The sequence below is a fragment of the Rana temporaria genome, chromosome 3, assembly GCF_905171775.1.
Source record: "Rana temporaria chromosome 3, aRanTem1.1, whole genome shotgun sequence".
In the NCBI taxonomy this organism is placed as follows: domain Eukaryota; kingdom Metazoa; phylum Chordata; class Amphibia; order Anura; family Ranidae; genus Rana; species Rana temporaria.
Window position 1 is genome coordinate 291869984 of NC_053491.1, and position 18102 is coordinate 291888085.

An 18102-nucleotide genomic window follows, 5' to 3' on the forward strand; every position below is an offset into this window, starting at 1 on the left:
TTGAATGCCCCGCACAGCAAGTTGGGGCTCAGCTAAGTATTAGGGGGGCTGCTACACACACAAGCTTTTTTATCTTAATGCATAGAATGTATTAAGATAAAACACGTTCTGCCTTTACAACCTCTTTAAAAGGGTTGTAAACCTTCGTGTTTTTTTTTACCTTAATGCATCCTATGCATTAAGGTGAAAAAACACCTTGTAGTGTCCGGCCCCCCCATTTTACTTACCTGAGCCCCAAATTTCGATGGGCATGATCCCGCATCGCTCTCTCCACGGCTTCTCGGCTCTTCATTGGATAGATTGATGGCAGCGCAGCTATTGGCTCCCGATGCTGTCAATAAATCCAATAATGCGGCCACCGGGGGGCGGGGCTGAGTCATATGGACGCCAAGTGTATGACATAGGAGCGCGCCTGCATGGTAACCCCCTAGGGAAAGAGCTTCCCAGAGGGGGTTATCTATTACGGGGAGGAGCCGAGAGAGCCGCCGTGGGACCCCAGAACCGGAGGATCGGGGCCACTCTGTGCAAAACAAACTGCATAGTGGAGGCAAATATGACATGTTTGGTGTGTGTGTTTTTTTTTTTTTTTTTAACTTGAACCGTTAATATTACTTTAACTTTGTATTGACACCGCAGAAAATTACAAGGGTAGTGTGATTTAAATGCGATGTGGAAAATGCTCATGGATCGTGACGTTTCCCACACTGCATTAGCGCAAATCTAGGCTTAGATAGAATGGTGGGAGATTGGAACTTCTATTAAGTCGTTGTTACTGTTTATTTCCCAGTTAGGGAGATTCACTCTCCCTTAGGGCTGGTTCACACCACAGAAACGCACTCTAAATCCGGATTCTTTTTTTCCTATTGTATTTATATATATATATATATATATATATATATATATATATATATATATATATATATATATATATATATATATATATTACTAGGGTATGGTTCGTTGTTTTTAAAGCGTTCCAGAGCATTTTTGATGCATTTTACTGCGTTCAAGTGCATGTTCCCTTTTTTATTTATTTTTTTGGAACTAGAACGCCCTGCCATTGGAAACTATATAACCTACTTTTCGTGTGTTCTTTGATGTAGAAAAAAAAACCGGCCCTTTCTCAAAGTAGGGACAACAGTTGTGGTGACTATCAGGGATTTTCCTCACTTTTGCTTGACAGGAAGTGATGGAAAATCTCACCAATGGGGCACAGATGGCAAAAATCGAACCTGCCTTACTCTATCAAAAAAGTTTTGCCTTCAGATCTAATTCTATATTTATTTATTTTTTAGGAGAAGAGGGGGAGGAGGCAGAAGAGTGTTTTTCCTGGGTGAAGGATCCAGACAGCCTAATTCAGCCTCGCTCTGAATGGAAGCACATCTTTCTAAGGACAGTATACACAAGTGCCAGCAGGTGGCGCGCTGTGTCATCCGAAGTCCGAGGAACACTGGAGTGACAGCGCTGTAGTGCAGACCAATAGCAGAGGGAAGGGGGTTGGTCCTTTGCCGGCATATATAAAGGTCAGCGGTGGGCTGTCACCCCAGTCAGCTGAGTACGGCGGCTCCGGAGGGGGACATTTGTTTGGGGTGGGGGAAGCTTCATCTGGCTATCGTCCTGATTTTTAGTAGTAGATGAAGAAAGTATTCTTATAGAACTTCAGACAAGATTGGACAGCAACTTCTCAAGAGACCGACCTCCTCACACCCCACAGAAGGTGAGCCGGGCCCTCTGATTGGACGATCAGCGTTCTGTATAGTGTACTATGGTGGAACCCCCCCCCCCTCATTACTATACATTGCTTTGTATGGGCGCTACAGCTTCACCATGTATAGTTGTAAGGAGGGTTTCGTTTATGCTCGTAGATTGCAAGCTCTTGGGGTCGGCCTTCTGATGGGATCTCTTTTTGTATTACCAACAAAACTCTAGGTTGTTGTAGACTGCAAGCTCTTGGGTACAGGGATCAGCATTGTGCTGTGTTTGTAGACTAGTCGGTGCTGAATTCCCATTCTTTTTGTAGTGATTCCCTTCATACTATGATGTGACTGTAACTGTTCCCATACTTATGATGTGTGACCAATGATCGCAGCCCTGTACTCTCTAACAGCTGGGTGCAGCGACCCGTTGTGTTCCAATGACAGGGCCTGAGTGCTTTGTGTCTCAATGGCAGACCACTGCTATAAAACAATGATCTTTCTCTCATGTGAAGGATTCTAATCGGTGGTTGTGTGATTAGGCCTCTATAGTGATCAGTAAGGGAACAAGTCTAGACTTGTCCTCCTGTAGTTGGAGAAAAGGGGGTGTGGCTGACAGATCTGACCTATTCGGTGTCTGAGCTCAGGGCTGGGCGTGGTTTGTCACTTCTGAGTACGGGGTGTACCAAGATGTCCTGGACAAAACGTCACTTCCGGTACCAATCTGTAGTCCGGGAGGCGTGGCTGCAGAGTGACGTGCTCTGATCACTGCTATGGAGGAGGGGAGGCTGGGCTCAGCACAGGACAACTGTGTCAGCAGCTCCATCTGTTCATGCCTTAGTGCTTTTCAATAGAGCCTGATCATATACTGCAGACTAGCCAGTCAGAACCGTGTAATTGGGGGGGGGGGGGGGGACAACGACAGATGGCCCCTAGCATCTTTACTTGACTCAAAATCCAAAGATGCCCCCTTATTATGAAATATTCCTCCACCATATATCCAAACTAGAACATGATGCCAAAACTGTTAATGCAATACTTCGTACAAAGTAAATATCTCTATTTCTGAGCACTTAAAGCGGAGTTCCGGACACAATTTTTTTTTCCAGGTATCCCATCATAATGCATTAACCAAAATGATTACATTTGTATGCTAGGGGAATATATATATATATATATATATATATATATATATATATATATATATATATATATATATATATATATATATTGCACCTCGATCTCACACAATGCTTTGCTGGCCGTAGCACAGTTTGTTTAGAAAGTTACCGTAACAACGGGCGGTGGGGGAAGGTCCTGCCCCCATTGTTATGGCAACATAGATGTGATCTGCCTTAAATCGGAAGGCTACACGTCCGGGTTCCCTTACTGGCACTAGCAGATGGAAGCATCAGCTGCGGTGCCGACATCGCTGGACTCCAAGATAGGACAGTATGTGTAGCTGCTGACTTTTAATTTTTGAGAGCAAGGTGAAACTCCGCTTTAAAGTACCACTAAAGGCAAAAAAAATGTTTATTATAGTTGGGCCCAATATGAATTTAGTGTGCATTCTAAGTCCTGAAGACGTGAATAGAGCCGAACAGTGCTGACTTATTTCAATTCTGTTTGCATTTTCAGATGATTGACACGCTTGTAACATCAGAAGCTCAGGACCTTCTTCACCAGCTGAACTCGCTCTTGGAACAGGAGCTGAAATGCCAGCCGAAAGCTTGTGGTTTGCGGCTGATTGAAACGACGCATGACAATGGCCTCCGGATGACTGCCAGACTTCGTGACTTTGAAGTGAAAGATTTACTTAGCTTAACTCAGTTCTTTGGTTTCAATACAGAGACCTTCTCCTTATCTGTGAACCTTCTGGACCGCTTTTTAGCTAAAATGAAGGTAGGCAGTTTGCATCTGTGAAAACAAAGTAACAATACATTGTAAAGACCTTAGTATTGGGACTGATGTCTGTCTAGTCGCCTTAACATGGCCCTACACTAGTAGCATTTTTAGAAAATGTTCCTTTTACAAATGTTCGTTTGATTGCCAGATTGTTAGTGGGGTCACTTCAGAGGTTGTTTTCGACTGAAGCAATGAGAAAATTTGAAGGAGGATGAAAATTGTTTTATATATATATATATATATATATATATATATATATATATATATATACTTATTATACTATTTTTTTTTTTTTATGTATTTATTTTTTGTGGGTTTACAACCTCTTTAATAGACCTTGTTAATTTAGGTCAGCTTGGCTCAAGCAAACTTTAGCGTGCGATAGGAGTGTGAAGGGGAATGGTGTTACTGCGATTTAATTGAGCCCAGGAATGCTCTTAATCTTCTTCTTTCCCTAATTTTTGTAGGTGCAGCCAAAACATCTAGGCTGTGTTGGCCTCACCTGCTTCTATCTAGCTGTAAAAGCCACGGAAGAGGAGAGAAATGTTCCCCTGGCAACAGATTTAATCAGAATAAGCCAGTATAAGTTCAGTGTGTTTGACATGATGCGGATGGAGAAGATTGTGTTAGAAAAGCTGAGCTGGAAAGTGAAATCTACAACTGCATTAAACCTGTTACACCTATACCATTCCCTCATGTATGAGAACCTGCCTAGTGAAAGGTAAGCATTGTTTTAAAAAATAAATAAAATATATAGCTATTTTACGATTGTGTTTAGTTGTATATGGGTGGACAATTTTCATAATCCAATCAATACTCTTGGAGTTTGACTACACTGCTTAAAATATTCTGATTCATAGGTACACTTTCATATTTATTAATAAAGTGGTGGTAAACTCTGCTTACTGCCAGCCTTTCTGTTCTACCAAGCCATACTACACTGTATACATGTTTGTGTAAAAAATGTGCCTGTAAATACCTTATTTCAGTTTGATTCTGGCTGGTCACGTGACCTCCAGCCGCTCTCTTCCCCCGATCTAAGGGCTACATCCCCTTCTGACATCATCTGGGAGATCACATGATCGCTGTGCTGTCTAAGCCCCTCCTGCTGTAGCCGTTGGCTTGGGGCAGGAGAGTGACCAGCTAGAAATGAACTGAAAGTATTTTACAGGCACAATTTTATATAAACGTGTACACTGTGCAGTATGGCTTAGTAGAACAGAGGGGCTGGCAGTAATCTTTAACTTTACTGCCAGCTACTAAGAGCGGTGGGGAAGAGATCAACTTGCACACGGAAGTTTGGGGGGGGGGGGCTGAGGAGAGCAGCGGGATAACGGCGTCATGGATCAGTAGCCATGATTACCATGGTCAGCAGCACACTCAGACACAGGAACAGGCAGAATCAACCAGGTGTTTTTTTTTTGCAGCATAGAAAGGGACAGATGTGCTGTTTAAACTGCTATAGGGCCCCTTTCACACGGTCGGACCGTTCAGGTCCGCCTGTCATTTTTGTCGGCGGACCTGAACGGGTGCTCCATGCAAGCCTATGGAGCGACGGATGTCAGCGGAGACATGTCCACTGACATCCGATCCGCCAAAATCAGACATATGGCGCTACGTCGCCATCCGTCCATATCGGATCTGATGAAAACGGACATGCTGTCTGTTTTCATCAGATCTCTCCATAGGAGACAGTGGCGCTGCACAAGCCCCTCCCCACTCAGTGAGCAGAGAGGGACTTGTCATCCGCTGGATCTGCGGAGAGATCTCCCGCTGAGCTGGCGGACTCCGTAGCGACAGAGTTCGTTTTGCGTGAATGAGGTCTTAGGGATGATCATCATCCATTCATCAAGAGCAGTCTGACTTTAGCAGAATCTAATGTTATTTAGCAGTCCAAATATATGTAGACTGTTTTTTATAAAGGGGGAACTTGTCACAATAAGGTACCTTATGCGGTTTAAATTGTAGAAGTTCCTAGTGTCAAAGAGTAAAGTAGTGGGCATTGTGCATACCCACAATCGTATTCTGTTGGCGGCATGAAGGTTGTCGCCTATCTTAAGCATTATCGCCATGTTTGGTGTAGTTTCCTTTATGCATGTCGTTTTTTTTGTTCTAGGCAAAGGCTATTTACATTAGAGAGACTTGAAACAAATCTGAAAGCCTGTCATTGTAAGATCGGATTCTCCAAAGCAAAGGTGAGTTATTGAAGAGATGGGACATACAGTATTATATACATATAACTTCTAGATCACACCTTTTATCAGTGTCTTATAATGGAATCCTTGGCTAAATGCTGGTTATCAAAACGATAAGCTTTCTTTAACTTTTAAAGAAAAGTCAATGCAAAACTATGGCTGTGAAACATGATGTACAACACATTTTACAGATCAAGCTTCTCTTTTTCTCTTGCTCAGCCCTCTGTGTTGGCCTTGTCAATTTTGGCTTTTGAAGTTCAAGAACAGAAGTTGCATGAACTGACAGATGTGATGGAGTCTCTACAGAAACATTCCAAGGTAAGATTTAGACTAAAGCTGCTAAACTCCAGGCCATCTGTGAAATATGCAGTTGTAATGCATACAGTATATGTGAACAATCTTGCTAAGCTTTTTAATTCCTTTGCCCGCTTTAGTCTCGGCACCATTTTTAAAGGAAGAAAGCGACGTCAAACATCACTTACGCTTTTTTTTTATTGCATTTTTGTGTAAATATGAGATCAGTCTATTTGACCACAGATCTCAAATTTAATTTGTTTTACAAGAGATGTTAACTTTCCTCGTAATAGGAATAAATATGACCAAACCTTTTTACAGTCAAAAAAATTGAAAGCGCCCTGTTGAGCTTGTGCGCAGAAGCGCAAGTTGTGCCCGCCTATGCTTTGCTCATAATTTAACGTTTGAGGTTTACAACCACTTAGTTTTGTGAACCAAACACTTTGACCTACTGTGTACACGGCATTTGCTGCTCCACCTTAACACCCCCCTGATGTCATCACCTGTTTGTTAACTGAAAACTGAATTGGATTAGTAGCCCCGTTGCTGATGTATTATCGTGTTGGCAGGAAGTTATTTTGGGAAATATTGACGTTCTTTTCATTGGACCAGTTAAACAATTAACATGTATTTTAAGTTGGTGTGCTTTTGAAAGTTTCAAGTTAAAGCTGAGGTCCACACAAAAAGTGAACCTCTGCTTTTCGGAACCAACTCCCCCCCCCCCCCCCCCAAAAGCATCCCCCTCCGGTGTCAAATTTGGCACCTTTTGAGGGGGGGGGGTGCAGGTATTTGCACCTACTTCCGGGAATAGACTCCCGTGGTAGTCACGCCCCTTCGTATCAGGGGGGGACCAGTGAGGGCGCACCGTGCGGCTCACACATGCGCAGTAGGGAACCGGGCAGTGAAGCCGCAATGCTTCACTTCCTGATTCCCTCACCGAGGATGGCGGCGGGGGCAGCCAAGAGGCGAGCGATGCCTCAGCTGTGGACATCACAGGCGCGCTTGCCAAGTAAGTGTCCATTTATTAACCACTTAAGACCCGGACCAAAATGCAGCTAAAGGACCTTGCCCCTTTTTGCGATTCGGCACTGCGTCGTTTTAACTAACAATTGCGCGGTCGTGCGACGTGGCTCCCAAACAAAATTGGCGTCCTTTTTTCCCCCACAAATAGAGCTTTCTTTTGGTGGTATTTGATCTGCAGTTTTTATTTTTTGCGCTATAAACAAAAATAGAGCGTAAATTTTGAAAAAAATGCAATATTTTTTACTTTTTGCTGTAATAAATATCCCCCAAAAAATATTAAAAAAAAAGAAAATTTCCTCAGTTTGGGCCGATACGTATTCTTCCTATTTTTGGTAAAAAAAAATCGCAATAAGCGTTTATCGTTTGGTTTGCGCAAAATTTATAGCGTTTACAAAATAGGGGATAGTTTTATTGCATTTTTATTAATAATTTTTTTTTTTTTTTTACTACTAATGGTGGCGATCAGCTTTTTTTTTTTTTTTTTTTTTCGTGACTGCGACATTATGGCGGACACTTCGGACAATTTTGACACATTTTTGGGACCATTGTCATTTTCACAGCAAAAATTGCATTTATAATGCATTGTTTATTGTGAAAATGACAGTTGCAGTTTGGGAGTTAACCACAAGGGGGCACTGATGGGGTTATGTGTGACCTGAAGTGTGTTTACAACTGTAGGGGGGTGTGGCTGCAGGTGTGACGTCATCGATTGTGTCCCCCTATAAAAGGGATGACACGATCAATGCCGCCACAGTAAAGAACGGGGAAGCCGTGTTTACACATGACTCTCCCCGTTCTTCAGCTCCGGGGACCGATCACGGGACTCCAGCGGCGATCGGGTCCACCAGTCCCGTGGTCACGGAGCTTCGGACCGGGTCGCGGGCGCGCGCCCGCACGGCTGGGCTTAAAGAGTAACGTACCTATACGTTGATGTGCCATTCTGCCGACGTATATCGGCGTGAAGGGGTCCTTAAGTGGTTAAAACTCAGCAGCTGCAGCATTTTGTAGCTGCTGTCTTTTAAAAAAAAAAAATTGGGTGGACCTCTGCTTTAAGCCAAGTGGGCAGTTTTGGTTAAGCTCTGTGGTCTCCAGTAGCATCTGTCTGTATCCTGCCTACTGGACCAATGGGCAGCATATCCTTTCTACCAGCAGGCAACTGACAAGTGAAGTTGCAGCTTAACCAAGAAGTAGCAGAGTGATGACTGTGCAACTCTAGGAAACCTAGGAAGTTCCGGTTGGTTAATTTTTCAGCTTTCAGACAATGGATTTTGTGACCAGCACTGGAGTAACATTTAATGGGAGAGAAACACACACCCTAAACAGAAATCTGTGAAATCTTGCCTGATAAATCCTTACTTGTGTGTGCTTTAGCACAATTTGTGCTTCCTACTACTTCACTCCACTTGTAATAAGGCCAAAGAAAACTTATATCATTTTTTTGTTTTATTTTTTCTCCCTCAGATCAGCGGCAGAGACTTATTTTGTTGGAAAGAATTTGTATCAAAGTGCCTTGCAGAGTATGCTTCAAGCAAATGTTCAAAGCCAAATGTACAAAAGCTAAAATGGATTGTATCGGGTCGCACAGCAAGACAGCTGAAGCACAGTTGTTACAGGATAGCACATTTACCCACAATTCCAGAAACTGGCTTTTGATGTTGAAGGTAATTGTTACTCTTTAGCGCCTTTTTAAATTAATGATTTTTACCATTCCGCTGTCCATATAAGGAAGAGGTCTTAACAATTACAGTAGAGTTTAAAGGTATGATATGCTAAACATACACTATTCAATTCTCAACTTACCACCACCAATGTAGAATGAGAGGACCTACATTAAAAAAAAAAAAACACAAATCTTTTCCTGTTTCATCCAGTCAGGGGGACCCTCATATTTGGCTGTTATAAAGGTTTAGGCTGATGGAACACATCTCATGATAAAATAGTCTCCTGTTGACTATTGCAGTAGTCATCAACCCTGTCCTTAGGGCCCACTTACAGGCCAGGTTTTCAAGATAATTGAAATACATCTTAGGTGATATCATTTGCTACTCAGTGATTGCAGTATTCTAGTCTACATCTCCCCCAAGGTAATACATAAAATCGGGCCTGTTAGTGGGCCCTGAGGGTAGTGTTGATGACCACTGTACTATTGCATTCCAGAATACCCAAACCGTGCCTGTACATGATTCAATGCAGTCACTATTCAGCTGACGACTTTCCACCTGGCTCCTTCTACAAAAGTCGCTTGAAAAATCAACTTATTGTGCCACAGGGGCACTTGTTTGATAATCGGCCGGAACTGGCCAAAAATTCAAGCCATTTATGTCAGACTTGAGTAGTTGCCCTATTTTCACCTATGTGCTTTTAGCTTGCAGTAGTTTTTTCTTTTAATATACTTGGTGACACTAGAGCTTTGTGGTTTAAAAAAAAAACACATCATGCATACCTCCACTGTGCAGTTTTGTTTTGCACAGAGTGGCCCCAATCGTCCTCTTCTGGGAAGCTCTCTCCCGAGGGGGTTACCTTACGGGCGCGCTCCAGTGCCATACAATCGGCGTCCATAGCTGCCGATTGTCGGCCGCGTCATTGGTTTTGATTGACAGCAGTGGGAGCCAATGGCTGGGTTTCTATCGGGGCTCAGGTAAGTAAAGCGGAGGCAGAGCGGACAGTGCAAGGTGGTGTTGGTGTGTTTTTTTTTTTTTGTTTTTTTTGTTTTTTTGTTTATTTTTTTTTTTTTTGTTTTTTTTTATCCTGCGTTAAGGTGAAAAAACATGAAGGTTTGCAACCAGTTAATTGATTTATTACAGCTCTTTGTGCAATTCATTGGCATATAGATAAGACACTTTAACATGTAATATGTTTGTTTTAGTAAATGCCAACACATTGATTGTATGTGTTCTTTATCTTCACAGGTTCTACAAGTGAAAAGGGCATACGAATGGTGTGATTTTATAATTTTATGGACTTTGGAGCACTTGTTTGGAAAGCACAACTGTGAAACCTAAAGAGAAAATGGCAGCTAGTTTTAATTTTTCTTTAGCATAAAACTTTTTAGCAAGTTTTTAGGTAGGGAAATATATACAGTTCGAAGACATTACTAATGGATATACTGTAATGGAAAATGTGACTGCACTGTTTAGTGAGGCTGTATAAGCAGAACTTCAGTGTAACAAATCTACACAAATATGGCTACATACATGCTCCGTGAAGAGAGGGAGGCATCAAAGGGCTTCTGCAGTTTCTTCCTCTAATAACATGCCTTATTAGAAATATTGCAGGCATCTCGAGCCAATGCATTGAGGTAGTCTTCCCCACTCCCCTGCAATTCTTACTTTTATCTGCAGCAATGTTGCATAAAATTATTATCAGTATTTTTATAAGCAACAAAATGTGGAAACGAATGGGATCCCTCAGTGTTGCTATACAGGAGGAACTAATGTAGAGGTTGACTTTTTTTTTTAGTAAGGCTCCATGCACACCGGTGTAAAAAAAAAAAAGCGTTGCTTCTACAGAAGTTTTGTGTTCTGCTTGTAGAAGCAACTCAATTATCCTATATGGCCATGCACATTAAGACGATTACAGGCATATTTTTAAATTAACCTTCAGAGGCAGGAAAAACCTTCTCATTCTCGTTTCTGATTGGAGCTCAGTGGCAGAAAAAAAATTAAAACTCCCCTAAACTTTGTATAAAAAATGCTTTTGTATGAGCGTTTTTTTATTTTTTTTACTCCCAAAGAGGACAGAATTTTTTTTTTTTTTTTTAGCTCAGTGTTCATGGAGACTTAATGTAGAGTACCCCTTGTACTTATAATCTATAAAAAAAAAGTTAATTTAAGGCTAATTCATGGATATGTTTCCATTATGCAAGGTCAACTTTGCAGTTCAGTTCTTAGAATTCAGAAAACTGTAGTAAAAGCCTATACAGTTGATTGCTTGCAGTGACTTGTACTCTTCTTACTTTATAGCTGAGCAGACAGAAATATAAAGCCAGTGTACTACTGCGTTTAGCTTGAGGACTCTTTCACACTTGAGCATTGTGGCAACCTGCACGGTTTTCATCCATTGTATTATGCTGGCAGCCCATTCATAAAAAAGGGCTGCCTTAATACAATGCACATGAGTAGCTGCTATAACCTGCATTGATGCACCCCATTAGAATGCTGAAGTGTGAATGGGCCCTGATTAAAATCAGGTCAAGAAAATTACACTACTATTTAAAGCAAGGATTGACAACATCCAGGTTACTCAACTCCGAAAGAATCCAGCAATGCAAAAATGAGTACAGAATGTTTGCAATCTTTGATCTAAAATGTAAACCTAAGTCCCATATATTTCTCAAAAGGAAAAAAAAAAAATGCACTTTAGTTTTTGAATTTGTTTTATTTGTGACATTGCATTGCTAAATATTTAATATAGATCTGCCTCCCTGTGCTAGTTTGCCGTTCAAACTTTTTGCACAGTTGAAAAATGTATGGCACTTGTTTCTGAACGAGGCAGATTAAACTTCTAAACACAACTGCCTACTCCTAGTAAAGAGCAACCTCTGCTGTTTAAGGGCTTGTGTAGAATTTTAGGTACAATCCTTTTTTCACACTAGTTAAAAGGACAAAATGGCCTTTAGGCTTGACTTTAAAGTCTAAGGCATGTTTAAGGTTGTTGGTGAAACCTTAGCGGTTCATATTTAAACATGGTAGGTGTCTGTTGTAGCGACCCCACACACAAGTTGTTCTCCGCTATCCTGCGTATCACACCTGATTTAGTGAAGCCATGGTCTGCTAGGTGAAAAGTGAATAGGACAAGATCTTCTTTCACTCCATTCGTTTGAAGACTAGTTTCTGTACATGACCTGACACCCTTCCAACGCCAGAAGGGAGACAGGGGGAAAAAAACAGTGTTTAAGGCCTTTCTGGTTCTGTTGTCATTTGTGACAAATCTGTTAACAGCAGATTATTGTAACTAGGGAATATTTGGAACTAAAGTAAATGCGCTGAGTAGATGTACCAAATGTCACCTGTAAATCTTTAGGGCAAAAGCAACATGCAGATGCAAATTTAGCCACCTTTTTTTATATCGGATTGCTACACACATTTTCATGTATACTTTTCTTTTACAAAAAGTGATATATTTTTTTTTACTAGCTAGGTGTTTATGGTTAGCATATGTATGTGGAGAAACATGGGGGGGGATTGGCTTCTACGGCAGTTAAAAAGCACAACCAGTTGGCAGTCCATATAGCATCCCAGAACTCCTAAAATTTGGGGTGCTTTATACTACTGCTTTATCCTACTGCAATAATCCTTCCTAATTGGTGCTAGCCTTATGCATTCCTGATGAGCTTTGGGCTCTTTCACACCAGCACAGTGGGCTAATGCACTGCATGTGGTATTGATGCATTGCCATATATTTTTAATGGCATCCCAATGCACCACAGTACATTACCATGCAAGATGTGTTATACTGAAAGTGTCCACAGTTGTACTATGAGCACCCTTACTAACCAATAGTAAGGCAATATCAGGATTTGGGCTTTAATCCCAGGTTAGGAGGCTTGGCAATTTACTTGCTGTACATTGCACCCCGAGTTTTGGGTACAGTGGCTCTAATGCAGCATGTAAGTGCTAACTGGTATTAACTGCCACTTCTCTCACCCCCCCACACCACACACAAGTCCAGTATACTGAGATCTCATATATGCCTATGCTGTGATGTAGCCTGATATAACGATTTTTTTTTTTGTTTTGTTTTTTAACTACAAAGCATTGAAATGACTGCTTGGTAAAATTGCTTATGTAGTTTAACCCTAAAGTGCCCCTGTTGTAGCATATGTACAGTATGGGAAATGCTATGTGTTAAGCTCAGACAGGGAATGTGTAATTTGAGTTAAACAAATGGTGACTAGCATATTACCCATCACTAGATACGCTGCTCAGTGGTAGGTCTGCACATTTTGGAGGGCTAAAACCATGCAGCAACAAACAGAAAGTGCCTCTGTTAATTAAGCAATGTACCTTTCAATAAATGTATTGAAAAGAACTTGGTGTTTGTTTCCTTCATTTTTTATTTTATTTTAATAAATATAAATTTAATTATTTTTTTGCAATGTGTAACTAGCATTTTGTGGGTTTTTTTTCTCAACCTGCCTTTCAGGACAACCTTAGAGAGCGCAGCTCCGCCTCTTTAATTAGGAAACGCATGCAGACCTTTAAATGCCTCCTCTTCCACCATGGCCTCAGTTATTGTGTTTCTTCTGCCATGGTGGAAGTGCATGCTGTGAACCAGAGGAGCTGCGCTCTCTCCAAGGGGCGAGGGAGTAGGCTTACCTTTTTTTCTTATTTAATTTTCTGCTGCTTGGCATGCAGCGGCCATCCCAGCCCCCCCTAGACAAACGGGGGGTGTTCGGGAGTCACCAGCCTCTCCATGCTCAGTGGCAGCAAAGGCTCTACAGGAGGTCAGTGCTGAGTGCCCGGAGTCTGCAGCACTGGAACGCAGAGGTCAGGCCTATTGAGTGGCGTCTTCATCGCTGATGACGCCGGACCCGGGATATTTAAAACTGGATGGTCCCCGCTGCGCTTTCTGTTCAGGATGGAGGAAGGGTCGGCAGTAATGGCGGATACAGGCGCCCCAGACACCGCTCAGATCCAGGTAAGCGGTACAGTGGTGCCTCGATTCTTCCCTTATGGACAGGTATCTGCACCCCGCTCCCCCCTGAAAGGTGTCAAACGTGACACCAGAGGGGGGGAGGGTTTCCGATCACCAGGAGTTCCACTTTAGGGTGGAGCTCTGCTTTAATTCCGTTAGTTCTAAGGAAATTCAGGGAAGAAAATGCCAACCTAATCCTGATTACTCCTTTTTGGCCAAAAAGACCGTGGTTTGCAACAGTATTAAATCTGGCCGTAAAACCTCCATGGAGGCTACCACCCAGAAAGGACCTCCTAACACAGTTCTCTGTGTTTCATCCAGAAGCAGACAGGTTACACCTGAGCGCTTGGTTTCTGAGGAAGACCTGCTAAAAGCCAAAGGATTGTCAGACAAAGTAGTAAAAACACTTTATATAGTATAAATAGCCGCGCCAATCTAAATACATTCAAATAAATGTCAGTCAATGAATGAAAATTGGTAAAATCTCCATGAAGACAATAACATCAGATGGAGCCTTTGGTTTGCTTGATGAGTGACCCTAGGTTCTTAGAATTTGGTCAAACCACGAACACCCAGGTGACATGCATGCATTTAGTGCAAATCCTCCACCGTAAGAATAAGCTGCTTACCAAACGGCAAGCCTTTATTGCAATTGGCTATAGCCCAGCCACGGCCTTTCAATCCTCTGGATACTCAGGGTGGAAACACTTGTGTTAAGCAGCGAGATCCAAGCCTCAGCAATGGGTTGGAAAGGAGTTGCGGTTCACTCTCGTTACCCCCCTCACAGGACAATAGCAATCAAGCGGTCCAGACACATATACCGAAAGATAAAGAAGGGGCACAATAGCGTAATACCGCAGGATAAAAATATTTATTAAAAGTAATGTACTTACATCAGTACGAGTAAAAACAGCGTGTAATAGTAAAAGTAAAGCCGGCCGGCTTGAGGAGCCCTCCTCCTTGGCGTGGTGACGTCACTGACGCAGCCTCCCAACACTTCTTTCTAGTAGAAAAGAAGTGACTAAGGCCCCATGCACACGAGACGCTGCTAAACTTGAGTTCAGAGGCATTTGGGCATTTTTTTTCAACTGCCCCTGAACACATTTAATGTTATCCTATGTGTCCATGCACACAATCACGTTTTTTGGCGTTTTAAAGCAGTTGGGTTTATGTCCGTTTTTTCAGACGCAAAATTTTGGGTTCAGAAGCGTTTTATTTTTGCGTTTTAAACTTTGGGAGGGTCTACAATGTCTTTGAGATAAGAGCTGACAGCCGCAAAACGCCGCGCAATTCGCGGCAAAAACGGGCGTTTTACCTTAAAAACGCAGGTAGCAGCACTTTCATTTTTTTGGAAAACACTCTGTCCAGAGAACCTTTTTTGATTTTTTTTTTTTTTTTTTTTTCTTAGGGCACTTGCTCGAAACAGACCTGTGACCCTCAAGGTTTTCCTTAGTTGGGACTTGTCTATTTTACAGGGTCTCACGGGAGCTCCGTTTGAACCTTTAGAAGATATTTCTTTGAAAAATTAAATTCTCAAAACAATTTTCTTAGTTGCCATTACATCAGCAAGACGAGTCAGCGAGCTCCAAGCTCTGGCCATTACAGAACCTTTTCTATGGATCTTTCCAGACCGGGTGATCCTTCAGAAGGATCCCGCTTTCCTTCCAAAAGTATCCTCAACTTTTCATCGGTCGCAAGAAATAATTCTACCCAATTTTTCTTCAATTCCTACTAATGCAGGGGAAGAAGCTTTTCATACATTAGATGTGAAAAGGTGCCTGATAGTTTCTTGCAGTCACTAAAGAATTCAGAAAATCAAATGCTCTGTTTGTAACATTTTCAGGTCCCCGGAAAGGGGAAAAAGCTTCCAAGAGTACGCTAGGAAGATGGCTGAGACTTGCAATTATAGAAGCCTATAAAGCCAAAGGAATATAAACACAAAATGTAGCGCTAAATATATGTGAGAACGTAGAATAGATAGATTGACAAATATCCACTCATAAACTACCATATATGTGAAAATAATGATAAATCCATATATAGAAAATTGAAATCAGATAAAAAGTCTCTAAAAATTGAGAAACTTGAAAACAGTTCAGAAAATTAGTGACTGTGCAAAAATAAACGTGACTGGTCTTCGCAGATATAAGATGAAGTGAATCCACCACCGAAATGAATGGAGGCTTACCGGAATCAGTGGACCCAAAATAGGCTTATACCTAATGGGTCATACACGCTTATAATTGATGGTATCCAGTTCACAGCAGGAAGGTGAAGTCCAATGCAGGTAGTGGTTTGTACCAGGAAAAGACACGACTTGAGATCAGCTTGTAATGTTTAAAAACTAAGATCCATATGGAAGGTTCAAACACTCGATTCAAGGGAAGGAATAAGAAAGAAGGCAAGGATGCACATAGTGTAAATCTGCTTTAAAAGTTTACTTGACAGCAAAGATTAAAATTTTACACTCACATTTTCAGCAATTGTAACAGGCATAAAACGATAAGCAGCAATGTCGGCAGGTTCCCGACGCGTTTCGATCTAATCGATCATCATCTACCAGATGATCGAAACGCGTCTTATATCTGCGAAGACCAGTCACGTTTATTTTTGCACAGTCACTAATTTTCTGAACTGTTTTCAAGTTTCTCAATTTTTAGAGACTTTTTATCTGATTTCAATTTTCTATATATGGATTTATCATTATTTTCACATATATGGTAGTTTATGAGTGGATATTTGTCAATCTATCTATTCTACGCTCTCACATATATTTAGCGCTACATTTTGTGTTTATATTTGTTTGTTTCTAGCAGAATTGATCCATTCTGTGGTGTTGGCTGCAATTTATATGTTTATTTAAGTACCGCGGTGTTAATTATACTGTCAGTATAATTTTTTTTTCATATAAAGCCAAAGGAGAAGTGACTTCCTCAGGTATTGCTGCACACTCAACAAGATCAACTGCAGTTTCCTGGGCCGGTGCTACACCCAAGCAGATTTGCAAGGCTGCCACCTGGTCCAACTACTCAACGTTTCTTAGGCACTATAGGTTGGACTTGCTGTCTGCTGCAGATCAAGCCTCTTTGGCAGGAAGGTCCTGCAGGCAGTGGTCCCACCCTAGGGTAAGTTACTTGTTTATCCTCTCCAAGGTTGTCCTGAAAGGCGGGTTGAGAAAGACTTAGACTTGACAGACGTGAGTGAGGAAAAGCCGATTACCGGCTTTTCCCGTTTACATCGTGATCAGCCGCGATTGGACACGGCTGATCATGTGGTAAAGAGTCTCTGTGAGAGACTCTTTACCTAGATCGGTGTTGCGGGGTGTCAGACTGACACCCTGCAACAACGATCGCCGCGATGCGTGCCCCCGGGGACGCGCAGCGGCTCAATATCCTGAGGACGTCATATGACGTCCACTCAGGATATTGAAACCACTTTGCCGACGTCAATCTGTCATTGGCGGGCGGCAAGTGGTTAAAAACCTGTGTCTTGCGTAAACGACGTATCTTAAAAACGCCGGGCACACGTACGTACGTACGTACGTACGTACGTACGTGACTCGGCGTATCTAGCTAATTAGCATATTCGACGCGCAAATATACGGAAGCGCCACCTAGCGGCCAGCGTAAATATGCACCCTAAGATACGACGGCGTAGGAGACTTGCGCCGCTCGTATCTAGGCAACTGCGAGGCGTATCTGATTCTATGAATCGGGCGCCAAGTTGCGACGGGCCGCACTCAGAGTTACGACAGCGTAACTCCTTTGAGAATCCGGGCCTTAATGTTTTATTTACATTCAAAAACAGATCTGAAGGACCTCCACCTTCTGCTGTCTGTATATCTATGGCACCCTGTAATCTCATCAACTGTCTGAGATTTACATTTCCTTCCATTAAATGATCACAATGCCATATAGTCTTGTGCGTTACTGCCAGTTTAACGCCATTTACTTCTGTGTGAGTTACTGCCAGTTTATGGCCATATAGTTTTGCGTGCGTTACTGGCAGTTTAATGAAATTCGGTTCTGTGCATTACTGACAGCTTAACGCCATATAGTTTTGTGTGCGTTACTACCAGTTTAACGCAATATTGTCAGCCGACCTCCTGCCGTATAACTGCGGCGGCTGGTCGGCAAGCAGTTAATCAATGTAAAGAGGTGATTGGTGCACTGCTGGGCGAAAGCACGTAGATATACGGGCTCAATAGCCGCCGAGCACATGTGATCGCTCTTTACAGAGCGAGGACTGGGAGCTGTGTGTGTAAACACACAGCTCCCGGTCCTGTCAGGGAGAGAAATGCTGATCTTCTGTTCATACAATGTATGAACAGAAGATCAGTCATTTCCCTATGTCAG

At 42.2% G+C, this 18102-nt stretch overlaps 1 protein-coding gene across 1 annotated transcript; it reads left to right on the top strand.

Moving 5' to 3' along the window:
* The first annotated feature begins 1530 nt into the window (after nucleotides 1-1530).
* On the top strand, nucleotides 1531-13141 carry CCNG1 (cyclin G1). Its single transcript, XM_040344735.1, has 7 exons — nucleotides 1531-1717; nucleotides 3333-3596; nucleotides 4067-4320; nucleotides 5716-5794; nucleotides 6014-6112; nucleotides 8573-8772; nucleotides 10021-13141. Exons 2-6 carry the CDS (start codon nucleotides 3333-3335, stop codon nucleotides 8762-8764), a joined length of 888 nt encoding a protein of 295 aa, XP_040200669.1. The 5' UTR covers nucleotides 1531-1717; the 3' UTR covers nucleotides 8765-8772; nucleotides 10021-13141.
* Nucleotides 13142-18102: the final 4961 nt, after the last annotated feature.